At 45.4% G+C, this 16,306-nt stretch overlaps 1 protein-coding gene across 1 annotated transcript in view; it reads right to left on the bottom strand.

Moving 5' to 3' along the window:
- Positions 1-8,879: 8,879 nt before the first annotated feature.
- LOC122544312 (retinal guanylyl cyclase 2-like) overlaps positions 8,880-16,306 on the bottom strand; it is a 77,795-nt gene continuing 70,368 nt past the window's right edge. Inside the window, exons 18-20 of the mRNA XM_087982947.1 lie at positions 15,943-16,028; positions 12,440-12,521; positions 8,880-10,432 (exon numbers count right to left, since the gene is read on the bottom strand). Coding sequence (XP_087839073.1) covers positions 12,440-12,521; positions 15,943-16,028 — 168 coding nt within the window. The 3' untranslated portion in view covers positions 8,880-10,432. The remainder of the gene's footprint in view (positions 10,433-12,439; positions 12,522-15,942; positions 16,029-16,306) is intronic.

Here is a 16,306-nt window from a genome sequence, read left to right as displayed (position 1 = left end):
TTGACTACCAGGTTTTAAAACAGACAAAAATTTATTCACAAAATTACACAATGAAACACAAACAGAATAGAACTTAGTCTATCCAAAATATACTTAATTATGCGGTTCTAAATACACACAACACTCCCAATAAACAAACCCTCTTAAAGACCAGTAAAAATGGAACAGATGCTTACAGGTTGAAGTTAGAAGGACAGAAGGAGAGAGAGAGCATGTTTCAATACAGCTGGACTCCTAACTAGTTCTGGACTGAACTGCTCAGCTGGAAAGCTGACCACTCCCCTTTCATTATACAGGTCACTTCTAAAACATGACCACTTTGGCCTGAAGTCTCATCTGTTCATAAATAAACAAAAGGCCTCTCAATACCATTTAATATCTGTACCAAACCAGTCTAATTTGGAACCAGATGTTTACGGCCCCTCTGGAAAAAAACCAAGGACGCCGTCTCCTTGAGCCAAAGGACAGCTTTTAGAATAAAGGGACCAGCTTTGTGACCCCTCCCCCCTTTAAAAAAACCCATCAATACCAAAAGATGGCTTCACTTTTAAAACCCTTCAAAACCCAGTGAATAGTCTAAACACACATATACACTATACTAATAATAAACATGCAAATATGCACAACCACATGCAAATTCAGGCCACGATACATCCGAACGCCTCTTATTACATTCAAGTCTTGATAACGCATCGGCCATCACATTTTTGCAACTTGCCACATGCACAATTGTCAAATTAAATGGTTGTAACAAGCTCCATCTAAACAGTCTGGCATTTTTGTCCTTAAATTTTTCCACAAATGTCAATGAGTTATGATCAGTGTATATGATTGTCTCAGATGCATCACTGGTGATATAGACACTGAAATGTTGGTCATGCCAACGCCAAGCTTAAAGTCTCTTTCTCCATCATTAAATATTTCTGTTGATGAACGTTCAATTTCCTGGAAAAATACCCGATGAGTCTTTCTATTCCCTCCTCATCCTCCTGCAGGAGCACCGCACCGACACCCACATCACTGGCATCGATAACCAACTTGAAAGGCTTTGTGTGGCTAATACTGGGGCAGTGGTTAACACAGTCTTTAGGCTGTCAGGTGCCTTTTGACAGTCTGCTGTCCACTGAAACGTCTTGCTCTTTTTTAACACTTCGGTGAGTGGAACAGCCACATTGCTAAAGTTCGGCACAAACCTTCGGTAAAATCCACTCAACCCCAGGAACAGTGGTACTGTTTTGTTCGTCAACGGTGTGGGAAATTTCCCAATTATTTTTGTTTTTGCATCCCTTGGGGCCATTTGTCCATGTCCAATAACATGGCCCAGGAAGGTGACTTGGGCTTTGGAAAATTAATTTTTAGCTAGGTTTACCACCAAGCTTGCCTTCCAAAGACGATCAAACACACCCGATAAACGCTGTAAATGTTCCTTCCATGAGTGACTAAAATCACCAGGTCATCAATATACACCACACAGTTGAGTAATCCAGCAATGACCTTATTAGTTAGTCTCTGAAAAGTGGCTGGAGCGTTTTTCATACCAAATGGAATGTCTTTGAACTGATATAGTCCATTTAGTGTTATGAAAACCAAAATTGCCTTTGCTCTCTCCAACAGAGGTACTTGCCAGTAGCCTCTGAGCAAGTCCAACTTAGAAATGTAAGTTGCTTATCCCACTTTTTCGACACAGTCTTCCAACCGTGGAATTGGATATGCATCAGTCTTTGTAACAGTGTTGACTTTGCTATAGTCCATACATAACCATTGGGTACCATCTGTCTTTGGCACCATGACCACAGGTGAGCTCCACTTACCTTAACACACTTTTGACTATGCCATCTTGGAGCATGCGCTCTATCTCCTTCTGAAACTGTGCCAACTTTAGAGGGTTATGCTTATAAGGATGTTGCTTAATTGGAACAGTATCTCCTATATCTACATCATGCACAGTTAGGTTAGTACTTTCCAGTTTATTTCTGCATATCTCTCCATGTGATAGTAATAACTCTTTCAGGTCATTTTGATTTTCTCGTGGAAGGTAACTCGAGAATTTATCCCAATTTTTGGTAACTTCCTCATTGTTTAATTTGATTTGAGGAATGTCCAATTCAGAATCCTCTGAACATGGTCCTTCCTTCTGTGCTGTAATCATTAACACCTTCTCCTCTTGCTTTCCTTCCCTATCAAAGAACCTTTTGAGCATATTCACATGACACACACTGTGAGATTTCTTCCTGCCTGGAGTCCTTGTCAAGTCGTTCACCTCCCTCACTATGATCAGGTCCACTAAACCTGGCTTTTAAAGGTTCACCTATTACTGGAAGTAACACCAACATTTTCTCCCCAAAGGCAAAATTGCGAACTTGTGATTTCTTATCCACTTCCTGTTTCATTGTATGCTGTGATACTTTTAAACGCTGTCCAGCTAACTCCCCAGTTCTATTTAATCGTTCTCTAAAATTTGACACATGGGTGGTCTCTGAATTCTGACTTATTAATTTCTCCTCAATCAACTTGAACAGTCCTCTTATTTCATGCCCAAACATTAATTCAAATGGGCTGAATTTGGTTGATTCATTTGGTGCCGCTCTGATCGCAAAAAGTACCATCGGAACTCCCTTATCCCAATCCCGATAATCCTGACCATAAGCACTCAACATGGTCTTTAGTATTTGATGCCATCTCTCTGGATGGTACACAGTAGATTTGAATTGCTTTATTCCCAAGTTATCCATAACCTCCTTGAATGGTTTGGATGTGAAGTTTGATCCTTGATCTGACTGGATCTCGATTGATAGTCCATATCTAGTAAGTAATTCTTTTCCAACCCTTTTTGCTGTGATGTTGCACAATGGGATTACCTCTGGAAATCTAGTTGATACATCCATTGTTGTTAATAAATACTTATTCCCACTTTTTGTTTGAGGTAGAGGACCTATGCAATCAATCAAGACTCTTGTGAAAGGTTCCTCAAATGCTGGAATAGGTATTAAAGGTGCAGGTTTTATTACTGCCTGGGGTTTTCCCATTAGCTGACATGTATGACACGTCTGGTAAACTTCAATTACACCCTTGTGTCGTCCAGGCTAGTAAAAATGTCTTTGTATTTGAGCCTGTGTTTTCCTCACCCCTAAATAACTTCCAAGTGTTAGCTCATGCACCACTTGCAGCACCTCCTTTCTATACCCTACTGGCAAAACAATTTGTTGAATCTCTGCCCATTTCTAATCTGCTTGAATGTGTGATGATTTCCATTTCCTCATTAAGACATCATTTGTTAACGTAATAACACAGAGGGATGCATTCACTCTCCTTTCTCTGTAAATGCCTTTTGATACAACTGTTTTAACTCCTCATCTTTCTGCTGAAATTCAATCAGCTTAGAAGAGCTAAAGATACTGGTATGTTTACCTCATTGCTCCTGCTCTGTCCCACTTACCTGATCAAAACAGATCTCGGATAAAGCTATGTCAGCTTCCTTATCTGTGTCTTTTGATCTCTCCTGCTTCAGCTTCTGTTTCTGTGATCTTGTGATCACACAATCTGGGAAAATTCCTGGAAAAACATCCTTCATTTCTTCAGTTGCCTGCGACTGCACTGGCTTTTCAACTAGAGTAGGCAGCACGCCTACCGGTGAATCAGCGATATCATTTGTATTCCTGGAGCTGAGAGTGTGTCCAGTACTCCCACCACAGATTCTCCACTCCTTTCTGGACTCTCTAACCTCACTTTACAGAATTGAGCACTTTTTGTCTCACCATGAATTCCTGTTACCAGTACCTTTCCTAGCAATAGTCCCTCAGGAGTACGTATCTCCTCATCCTTCAGCATCTCAGACTGAGAGGATCCTGTGTTAACATTGTAACCTCCTTATCTACTACTCCTGGCCTAAGTGAATAAACTTTACCCTTGCATGTATATCTTTTAAGCAGATCTGGCATTTACTCCTTAACCAATCTCTGATCATCTTGTACACTCTGAGGCAGTTGTCTAACTTCCCTTGTGCTTTTTGTTACTAGTCCAACAAAACTTCCAGGCTTGTCTGGTTTTCCTACATCTGGCTTTCTCCTAGCCCACCAACACTGTGTTTTTGTCTGGCCCACTTTATTACGATGAAACACCAGAGCCTTTTAACTTCTTTCACCCCTCAATGGTTTCTTTTGTGCCCTGTGGTACGATATCCTTGTGATTTTCACTGAGATCTATCTTTCCCTTTCCACGTGAGGGTTTCTCTTTGCCCCAATTTCTATCCCTCATGGTCTGAAATTGGTTCTGGAAGCCAAACCGAGTATTATGGACCAGCTCAGAATCATCAGCCCCTTCAGCTGCTAACCTTGTGTTTTAACTCTCTGCTCTTTCACAGAGTTCGTGCTACATCAGGCAGTGAATTTTTGAATTCCTCTAAAATAATTCCTTCTCTGAGGGCATCATAGGTTTGCTCGATTTTTAAAGCTCTTATCCATCTCTCAAAATTAGTCTGTTTGATCCTTTTAAGCTCATATAGGTTTGACCAGGGTCCCTCCTTAGATTCCTGAAACATTGTCTATAGACTTGTGGTACAAGCTCATCTGCACTTAAAATGGCCTTTTTCACCTCCTCATACTCCCCAGATATCTCCTCTGATAGGGATGCGAATACCTCACTAGCCCTACCTACACGATTCGTTTGGATCAACAAAAGTCACATTGCCACTGCATTTGTTTAGCCACCTTTTCAAATGAGATGAAAAAGGCTTCCACATCTTTCTCATTAAATGGAGGCAATGCTTGAACATACTTAATCAGTTTCTCACTTGGCTTCTGACTACCAGGGGCTTACTCACCCTCACTCGCTTCCCCACTAAGCCTACCCTCAGCCTTAATCCCCAGCCTTTTAAGTTGCTTTAAGTGTCAGTTTCTGAAGTTCAAAAGCTCTCTATTTTTCCCTCTCTTCTGCTTTTAATCGTAACTCAAACTGTTTCATTTCTGCTGCCCTTTCCTTATCTCTTGCCACTAAGTCAAGCTGCTTCATTTGCAATCGAATTCTTACCATCTCTATAGATTCTGATGGTTACTCCAGCAAGTTTACATGCTGAGCTACTGCTTTAATTGTCTCTCCTTTGCTCACGGAAGTAGGCAGTTCCAATTCCAGCTGCTCTGCTAATTCCTGCAGCTTGGTCTTATTCACTTGCCGCAAAACTTCCAAAGTCACCGCATCCGCTTCCACGAAACTTTTGGCGACTGAAAGAGCCAATACTATCCCAAGATTTGGCTACCCGATCAAACCAACAGCCGAAATAAAGACACTAGGCACCTACCACCTACCACTTGCTGTTTAAAATCCCACAAAGAGCCTCCAATCTGTTATGGACCAGGCCAGACCACTCAAAACACCTTAATCAGGCAGTCCCACGTCATAATTTTGCAATTTCTTTCGGTAAGTGTACAGTGAAAATTACCCGGAGTAAGTTAGGTAGGTCAACTACCCGGTTTCAAAACAGACAAAAATTACACAATTTACTCAAAATTACACAATGAAACATACAGAACCCCTACAGAACTCAGTCTATCCAAAATAGGCTTAATGATGCTGTTCTGAATACACACAACACTCCCAATAAGGAAACCCCCTTAAAAACAGTAAAGATAGATCGGAACCAAAGTTGAACCCTTCATCTATAAAGGCTCCCTGCTATAGGTTCTCAGTCTAGCCAAGGTACTGAGAAAACTTAAGGATGGAAGTCCAGAGTGAATTCTGTTGGAGATTGGTTCAATAATCACTGAAACAGCCGCACTGGTATCAATCTCCATTAGAACTGGGTGACCGTTTAACCAGGTATTTATTTCAATTGTTTCTGATTTGGATGTGGCGAAGCAAGATAACTGTTCCAAACCAGTCAGCTCTGGGACAGTGAAGCTGAATGACTCAGTACCTATATTAGCTTGTTTGGGTTTATTTCTTAATCTCTGGGTTCACTGACAATGTTGCCTTGGTGAAGTGGCCTACAAGGTGAGCTCTAGATATCGTGTCCCGCCTGTTGTGGACCAGGCCAGACCACTCAAAACATTCTTAAGCAGGCAATCCAGACCATACCTTTGCAATTTCTTTCAGTAAGCGTACAGTGAAAATTACCCGGAGTAAGTTAGCGAGGTTGACTACCAGGTTTTAAAACAGACAAAAATTTATTCACAAAATTACACAATGAAACATACAGAACCCCTACAGAACTCAGTCTATCCAAAATAGACTTAATGATGCTGTTCCGAATACACACAACACTCCCAATAAGCAAACCCCCTTAAAAACAGTAAAAATGGAACAAATGCTTACATGTTGAAGTTAGAAGGACAGAAGGACAGAAGGAGAGAGAGAGAGAGAGAGAGAGAGAGCATGTTTCAATACAGCTGGACTCCTAACTAGTTCTGGACTGAACTGCTCAGCTGGAGAGCTGACCACTCCCCTTTCATTATACAGGTCACTTCTAAAACATGACCACTTTGGCCTGAAGTCTCATCTGTTAACATGTAAACAAAAAGCCTCTCAATACCATTTAATCTCTGTACCAAACCAGTCTAATCGGAGCCAGCCCGTTACGACCCCTCTGAGAAAAATCAAGGACACAGTATCTTTAAGAAAAGGAACAGCTTTTAAGAGAAACGAGACCAGCTTTGTGACACCCCACCATTGGCGGCCTTGTCTTTAGCTGCCTGGTTTGCCCTCCCTAGAAGCCTCTCCACCCTCTCTCATCTTTGGTGGCATTCCTTCAAACCCATTCTTTCGGGCCAATCACCTGAGCCTCTTGTAAATCTCCTCAAAGCCCTTCACAGGATCCATCTAGATCAGGCCGGGGTCAAACAGCAGGGCTGATTTCGAGCCAACATGAGCTGGGCTGGGGAGACAGCAAATACTCCCTCCTACCTCTCAAAAAAAAGATGCATTTCTATAGCACCTGTAATGTAGCAAAACAGGCTGAGGCGAGGGAGTCAGTTCACTCAGTTGGCCAGATGGTGATGTGATGCCAACAGCATGGGTTCAATCCTCACATCAGCTGAGGCTACCATAAAGATCCCACCTTCCTGATCTCTCCCTCCACCTGAGGTAGGGTGACCCTCAGGTTAAACCATCACCAGTCACCTCTCTCTCTTTTCCCTAGTGGGGTGGGGGAATTTCAAGACCAGGAGATAAATTTTTAAGGTGAGAGGAGAGAGATTTACATAGACACAAGGGACAACCTTTTTGTACAGAGGCTGATTAATGTGTGGAATGAAGGAAGTGGTGGATGTGGGTACAGTTGCAACATTTAAAAGACATTGGATAAGTTCATGAACGGGAAAGGTTTGGAGGGATATGGGCCAGGAGCAGGCAGCTGGCACTAGTTCAGTTTGGGATTACGGTCGGCATTGACTGTTTCGTGCTGTAGGGCTCTATGAAATGAAGCAGGCAAGTCATGAACCCAGAGCTTCTAGTCCAGCGTTACGGACAGTACCACTGTGATGCAAGACTACTTGATACCTTTTTGTGTGGTGACTCAGTGTTGCTCAGCATTAAACGTGGTTCCCCAAATATGGTGGTGATTGCAAATTGTGATGTTGAATTTCTGATTGTTCACAACAGTCCAAATCTGGCACCTGTGCCCTCCTGTCTCCCCACGGTTAGACAGTTGGTCTGAACCATTCACCAGTTTCACTGGGGCTGGCTGCTTCACCAGCCCCTCTCATGGCAATGGGGTTTTTGGGCGACCGATGTTGTACCCTCTGTTATGCCTCAGTCCAAACCCCATCAAAACACATCAAGCAGACAGCCTACTTTTCATCTCATTTAAAGGCAATTGTAAGTGCTGCATTCCAGATGCGATTCGATTGGTTCACACTTTAAGACAACTTTTCGCTTTAAGCAAAACACACTTTTATTCTTACAGCGCAGTTAAAACACAAACAAACATAAGAGAATTGGAATAACTTTAACTCAACTGAAATACTTAACAAAATGATTTACCTATACCTCATCAACTGTTCCAATATGGCAGCATCCCATAAACACATCCTTGGCAAAGGCAAATTCAGCAAAACAGTTTCGCTCACGTGCTGTCTCCAGTCATGGAGAAGGGAAAAGCGAAAGAATGAGTCTAGCAGCAGAGACAGAGCGAGAGAGAGAGAGAGACAGAGAGAGAGAAAGAGAAAAAGAGAGAGACAAAGAGAGACAGAGAGGGAGAGAGAGACCGAGAGAAAGACAGAGAGACTGAGAGAGAGAGACTGAGAGAGGGCGACAGACAGAGAGAGAGACAGAGACAGAGAGACCGAGAGAGAGACCGAGAGAGAGAGAGAGAAAAAGAGAAAGAGAAAAAGAGAGAAAGAGAGAGAGACAAAGAGAGAGACAAAGAGAGAGACAAAGAGAGAGACAAAGAGAGAGACAAAGAGAGAGACAAAGAGAGAGACAAAGAGAGAGACAAAGAGAGAGACAAAGAGAGAGAGACCGAGAGAAAGACAGACAGAGAGACTGAGAGAGAGAGACTGAGAGAGGGCGACAGACAGAGAGAGAGACAGAGACAGAGAGACCGAGAGAGAGACCGAGAGAGAGAGAGAGAAAGAGAAAGAGAAAAAGAGAGAAAGAGAGAGAGACAAAGAGAGAGACAAAGAGAGAGACAAAGAGAGACAGAGAGGGAGAGAGAGACCGAGAGAAAGACAGAGAGAGAGACTGAGAGAGAGAGAGACACTGAGAGAGGGCGACAGACAGAGAGACAGAGACAGAGAGACAGAGAGACAGAGAGACAGAGAGACAGAGAGACAGAGAGACAGAGAGACAGAGAGACAGAGAGACAGAGACAGAGAGACAGAGAGACAGAGAGACAGAGAGACAGAGAGACAGAGAGACAGAGAGAGAGATGTATCTAGCAGCTCCAACTCCAAAGAAACTGCAATGAAAACAAAAACTAAAAGCCTGGCTCTGTGAGAGCCTGACCCCACCTCCTTTTGTCTTCATTTTTTTTTAAAGAAAAGGACCCAAACTTTGCTTTCCCCAGAACTGACACCTCAGCACAAGGTTCACAACACCTGGTCTCAGGAGAAACAGGCCAGACTCTTGTGGGGGGGGGGGGGGGGAGAAAATGAGTCCACCCACAGTGTCTCAGATAGTTCTGCTAAACACTGCCATGTCATATAGCCTGCTCACAACAGTGTGGATTGGAGCACATTTTCCACACACAGGTCACAAACTTTGTCATACATTGCTAAAAACAATGGCTTTATTAACGGTGAGAGTCCCGAAAGGTAAATATTTTACGCGGCACTCGGAGCTACGGCACAGGTGCAAGTTCAATCAGCAAGTGTGCCAGCCCTCGGTGGAGATTGCCCACCTTTGTGTTTTTCCTGTATAAGAGCCTCAGAATTGTTTCTCCTTTGTGCTATGTCGGCAGCGCAATAGGAACGCGCCTTTGACCGCTGCTCTGGGCCACAGAGTGAGGGAACACGCAGTTTCACAACTGGCGCAAATGTAGAAACAGCTTTTATTTATGAAACATGTCAGTCCCTGACCATTGGGCAGCAAGCACTTCCTCGCACTCTCTCTCACTGGGGCCTGGAAGTTGTGGGGTCAAGGCCGCCAATCCAGAGACTAGAACAACAGCATTCAGGCTGACATCCATTCCCGGTGTGTGACTGAGGGGGTGCAGCACAGCTGAGAGTGCCCTCTTTCGAGCAAGGGGGCAGAGAAAGAAACCCTCGTCATCCTGGGGCCAATATTTATTCTCCAGGCGACATCGTGAGCTTGGAATATTCGATGGCAATCACGGAGCTGTTTTGCGGGAGCTTGCTGTGCATGTATTTCTTGGCCCTGTTTCCGTCAATACCACAATCGAAAGGTACTTGAAAATGCTTTGAGGTGGACAGGCCAGTAACGAGTGGGCGACGTGAAGGAAACATCCACTTGAAGTGCCATCACAGTTCCCAAGCAGCTGTCATCATGACGGCCTCTCCCCTGAGAGGCACAGTTCCTGGGTCCAATCCTTGCTCCAGATATTTGAGTGCAGAGGGAATGCTGCGTTGCCCAGGGATGCCACCTTCCAGACGAACTACCCTCCCTAGGTAGTGGGAAGCAGAAGAGGGTCATAGACCGATGCACAGCCTGACTTCAAAGTCATTTGGGAGGGCAGGGATATGTGCTACCTGGTGCACTGGGGACCTGGATTTATCATTCCATTCACATTATTTTTTTGTCCAAAATAAACAGACAACCTGGTCGCCCTAATCGCATTGTCGCTTCCTGTGTGCCAACTAACCACCACATCTCCAACAACACAATATTAACTCCACTTCCGCTCAAAAAAGCGCGTCGTCATTGGCTGCGAAGCGTCTGTGGCATCCTTGGGCCGTGAAAAGGCGCTATAGAATTGCAAGGCCGCCTTTTGGTGCCTGGGAGCAGGTGCATTGTTATTGGCCCCCTGGTCTGCGTTTGTGACAAGCTGGAGAAAAATAAAAGGGAAGCAGAAAAAAAAACAAGGCGCACATCTCAATCGAGGATCAGGTTTTACTGCTACCCTCACCTCCCTCAGTTTAAACGAACACCCGAACCATCCTCACATTTACCTGAGGGAAGTGACACTGAACTGCGTGCACTCTGATATCATGGCAACAAGCCCATGCCTCATCTGAGAGTTGAGCTGATGATGATTGCCAGCAGGACGTATGGGGGAGCTGGGGTTGAGTGGGATTCGAAGCTAAATGCAAGCTGTCACATGGTAGTACAGAGATTGAAAATAGAGTACGCCGCTAAACATTTTGTTTCGCATTTATCAGGACCAGTGCAAGAGTGTCAAATTTCAAACAATCACAACAATGCCATCTACTGCATCTGTTGCACCCAGTGTGATCCCCTCTACATCGGGGAGACAGGATGCTTGCGGATTGTTTCAGAGAACACCTCTGGGACATTCACACCCACCAACCCCACCGCCCCGTGGCTGAACACTTCAACTCCCCCTCCCACTCCGTCAAGGACATGCAGATCCTGGGCCTCCTCCACCGCCAAACCGTTACCACCCGACGTCTGAAGGAGGAACGCCTCATATTCCGCCTTGGGACCCTGCAACCACACGGGATCAATGTGGATTTCAGCAGCTTCCGCATTTCCCCTCCCCCCCACGTTATCCCAGTCCCAAGCCTCCAACTTAGCACCGCCCTCCGGACCCGTCCATCACTGCCCCCTCTGACCTATCACCCTTTCCCAGCTACCTCCCTCCAACCAGGACCCCCCCTCCCATTTATCTCTCAGGCTTGACCCACAAGTCTCATTCCTGATGAAGGGCTTATGCCTGAAACGTCGATTCTCCTGCTCCTCAGATGCTGCCTGACCTGCTGAGATTTTCCAGGAACACACTCTCCACTCTGATCTCCAGCATCTGCAGAACTCACCTTCTCCTACAACAATTTTTACTGCAGGAAAACGGGGTGCTGAATGGAAGCTGGAATTGGCCTGCAAACTGGTGTACGCCAATGCCCCAAGTTATACATTCGAATCTTGTTCAATTCCCTCCCATCTCCTTAACCCTCTTTAGCTCGACAGCCTTCAGATCTCTGTTTTCCTCCATTATAAACCTCTGGCATGTCTTCGATTTTAATCACCGCATCCATTTGGAGCCTGTGTCTCCAGTTGCCTGGACCCTGAGCTCTGTAACTCCCTTCCCTGATACCTCTCCAGCTCTCTCTTTCTCTCCTCTCCACATCCCCCACCCCGGTTAGGACACTCCTTAAAACTGATCGCTTTAACCAAGCATTTGGTCACTGGACCCTAGCATCTCCTCATGCGGGAGAAAGTAAAGACCGCAGATGCTGGAGATCAGAGTCGAGAGTGTGGTGCTGGAAAAGCACAGCTGTCAGGCAGCGTCCGAGGAGCAGGAGAATCAGTGTGTCAGGCATCAGCCCCCAATCCTGATGAAGGGCTTTCGCCTGAAACACCGATTCTCCTGCTCCCCAGATGCTTTTTCATCTCCTCATGCAGCTCAGTGTCAGATTTGAGTCTCGGTTAATTTTGCCCTGGGGATGTTTTACTGCAATGGAGGCATAAATGCAGGTTGTTGCTTTCAACGTCATCACTCTCGACTCCCGAGAACTAATGGGGAGAAAGGGCTGGGCAAGTTGGGTTGAAGGGCGGTGGAGGGTGGGGAATGATTACCTCTTTCAAAAGGGCTGGGCTGAAAGGCCTTATCTGTATCTCACCATTCTAAGGTGGCACCGAAATAGAGAAGAGGGCAAGAAACGTTGGGCATTCTTGGCAGTTTGAGAAACGACGGATGACAAATAAGGATCAGAAACGAAAACAGAAATTATCAGAGAAACTCAGCATGTCTGGCAGCATCTGAGTCAACATTTCTTCAACATTCAATAAGAGACCCTGAACCTAAAATATTGGCTCTGTTCCCTCTTTCCCCAATAAAACGAGAGAAAGATTAATAAGGTTCATTATTCCGTACCTATTTCACATTGCGTGCATTCATCAGCTTCTGTCTTCTGCCTAGGGGTACCTCCTCCAAATTAAGGCCATGGTTACTGGCTCTGACAATGAGACAGAGAGAGAGAGAGCAAGTTACTTTGCTTAAATGAGGGGCCAACATATTATATAAGGAACGTAGAGGCTTGGGAAAGAAAAAAGATTTATGAAGGTAGATGATGGTGTAATTGGTAACATCACTGGACCAGGAATCCAGAAGCTAACGGGTTCAAATCCCACTGTGGCAACTGGGGGAATGTGAACCCAATGAACAAATCTCATCTCAGACAATGTCAGCCATAAAGAAATCCGATGAGGATCCGGGAGACATTTCCCTGCGCAAAGCGTGGTGAGAATATGGAATCTGTGAGCAGAGGGGAGTGACTGCTGTAGATTTATTGAAGGGGAAGCTGGATGTGCACGAGTGAGAAAGGAAGGTTGCAGAGTTATGCAGCATGGAAACAGCCCCCTCGGTCCAACTCGTCCGTGCTGATCAAATATCCTCATTTAATCTAGTCCCGTTTGCCAGCACATGGCCCATATCCCGCCAAACCCTTCCTATTCATATACCCGTCTAGATGCTTTTTAAATGCTGAAATTTTATCAGCCTCCACCACTTCCTCTGGCAGCTCATTCCATACACTCACCACCCTCTGTGTGAAAAAAAATTCCCCTTCGGTCCTGTTTAGATCTTACCTCTCTCACCTTAAACCTATGCCCTCTAGTTTTGGACTCCCCCATGCCGAGCTATTCATCCTATCTCCATAACATCTGTACAGTGTGGAAACAGCCACCTGGTCCAACAAATCCTTTCCCTGTAACCCTGCATTTCCCATGGTTATATCCACCCTAACCTGCACATCCCTGGATACAATGGGCAATCTCCCATGGCTAATCCACCCTAACCTGCACATCCCTGGATACAATGGGCAATCTCCCATGGCCAATCCACCCTAACCTGCACATCTTTGGACTGTGGGAGGAAACCGGAGCACCCGGAGGAAACCCACAGAGACACGGGGAGAATGTGCAAACTCCACACAGACTGTCGTCCGAGGCCGGAACTGAACCTAGGTCACTGGCGTTATGAGGCAGCAGTGTTAACCACTGAGCCACCGTGCCGCCCCTCATGAGTTATACGCCTCAATAAGGTCACCCCTCAGCCTTACTCTTGCCCCTATTTCTTGTGTTCACTGTGTTCAGGTACATGGTGAATTAATGTAGGAACAGGAGAAGACCATTCAGCCCATCAAGCCTGTTAGACCAAGCAATTTGATCATGGCTGATCTTCTATCTCAACTCCCCACCCCACCATTCTTATAAACTCATACAGTAATAGAGCATGGAAACAGGCCCTTCAGCCCAAACTGATCCGTGCTGACTATGGTGCCCACTCAGCAAGTTTCAATTGTCTGTATTTGGTCCATATGTCTCTAAACCCTTCCCACTGATAAACTATCCAAATTTTTTTTTAAATGTTGCTATTGTACTTGCCTCAACCACTTTCTCTGGCAACCCATTCCATAGACGCACCACTGTCTGTGTGAAGAAGTTGCCTCTCTGGTCCTTCTTCAATCCTTCCCCTCTCACCTCAAACCTATGCCCTTGAGTTTTCAATTCCCTGTCCCTGGGGAAAAGTCTACATAAGATCATAAGACATTGGAGTGGAAATAAGGCCATTCAGCCCATCGAGTCCACTCCGCCATTTAATCATGGCTGATGGGCATTTCAACTCCATTTACCCGCACTCTCCCCGTACCCTTTAATTGCTTGCAAGATCAACAATTTATCAATCTCTGCCTTGAAGACATTTAACGTCCTGGCCTCCACTGCTCTCTATGGCAATGAATTCCACAGGCCCACCACTCTCTGGCTGAAGAAACATCTCCCTCATTTCTGTTCTAAATTGTAAGTTTCTATTAGATCTCCCCTCAACCTTCTAAACTCTAATGAATACAATCCCAGGATCATCAGCTGTTCATTGTATGTTAGACCTCCCATTCCAGGGATCATCCATGTGAATCTTCGCTGGACACGCTCCAGTGCCAGTATGTCCTTCCTGAGGTAGATGCATGCATTTATCCTATCTATCGCCCTCAGGATTTTATACGCCTCAATAAGGTCACCCCTCATTCTCCAACAACCCAAGGAATTAAGTCCTATCCTGGCCAACCTCTCCCTATTACTCACGCCTTTCTTTACTCAGAGAGTAGTAGGGGCATGGAATGGTCTTCAGCCTGGTTTCACAGGTTGACGTAACATCGAAGGCCGAAGGGCCTGTACAGCATTGCAATGTTCTATGTACCAATCCTGGCAACATCCTCATAAATCTTCTTTGCACTCTTTCCAGCTTAACTATGTCTTTCCTATAACAAGGTGACCAAAACTATACACAATACTCCCAAGTGCGGCCTCACCAAAGTCTTAGACAACTGTAACAAAATGTCCGTGTGGTCTCCATGTATGTGACATCATTAGTGTTGTGAAATTTGAGTTCCAAAGATTCATCAGCCACCGAGTGAAAGGTTTGTCAACATCTTGAGTGGCCTACTCCTTATTCTGAGACTGCATCCCCCGGTTCCAGACTCTCCAGTCAGCGAGAAGGGAAATAAAAACAGACATTGTGTCTATATCCACCCTGTAACACCCCGTAAGAATTTTGTAAGTGTTCATGCGCTCGTCTCTCAGATGTTGAATACAGGCCCCCGTTTCCTCAATCTTTCTTTCTGAGGGGAAATGGCCATCTCACCCATACTCTCACTATTGCTCAAAGAAAAAAAACAAAGAATAATGAACAAAGAAAGTTTACAGCCCAGGAACAGCCCTCCAAGCCTGAACCGATCCAAATCCACCGCCCAATTCCTAAGGATCTGTATCCCTCTGCTCCCCACCTACTCATGCATCTGTCCAGAGGCACCTTAAATGCATCTACCGTGCCTGCCTCTACCAACTCTGTTGGCAACACCTTGCAGGCACCTACCACCCTCTGTGTAAAATACTTTCCGCGTGTATCCCCCCTTAAACTTCTATCCTCTCACCTTGAACACATGACCTCTCCTTCACCCAAGGATGAGGGGTTCTTGCTCTATACAAGACAACTCAACTCCCCAGTTGTACCTCAATTCCAACTGTCGCCCTCAACTCCAAATCCTTTCATTCCCTTTCTCAACAAAAGTCTAGCAACGGCAGTCTTCAAAGCTTCAGCCCCACTCCCACCCCCCCCCCCCCCCACCTCCAGAGAGTTTTTGTGTTAAATTTGGGGGTGGTTTGTGTGAATGCACCTGTTCTGACATCTTCCGCCACCCCCCACCCTGAGAGGCCAGCTCCAAATTTTAAGGTTCCTCACCAATCTTTGCACCTCACCGTTCACCCCATTCCCTACCAAGGAATACAGTTTCTATCTATCCATCCGATCGATCATCTCAAACACCTCAGTGAGAGGAAACCTCGAGTGTAAAGCAATAGCCATCGAAAGTTGACACCTACCCTGGTAAGAGATCTGGTGGCGTTGGCAATGGTTTATTAAAGCCCTCTCTTCCAACCAGCCAAAAGGTATCCTCAAAGCCTTTGCCCTTAAGGATGCAAGCACAATGAATGTTAAACACTTCACGTACTTATTCAAGCAACAGACCACTGCAGCATTGAACAAGAATAAGATCTCAGTCACTTAGGACTCCTCTCTGCCTCCCCTCAAACAGCAGGCCGAAGGAAGACGTCGAGTGTGTGGTGCTGGAAAAGCACAGCAGGTCAGGCAGCATCCAAGGAGCAGGAGGATCGACAGATGAAGCGCACCTTCCTCCTTGAGACCCTCCAACCACATGGGATCAATGTGGATTTCACCAGTTTCCTC

Source organism: Chiloscyllium plagiosum, unplaced genomic scaffold (genome assembly GCF_037043375.1).
Source record: "Chiloscyllium plagiosum isolate Xiang-an unplaced genomic scaffold, Cpla_swu_hap1 HiC_scaffold_44, whole genome shotgun sequence".
Taxonomy (NCBI): Eukaryota; Metazoa; Chordata; class Chondrichthyes; order Orectolobiformes; family Hemiscylliidae; genus Chiloscyllium; species Chiloscyllium plagiosum.
Note: the sequence above shows the minus strand (reverse complement) of the source record. Positions and strands in the feature narration are given on the sequence as shown.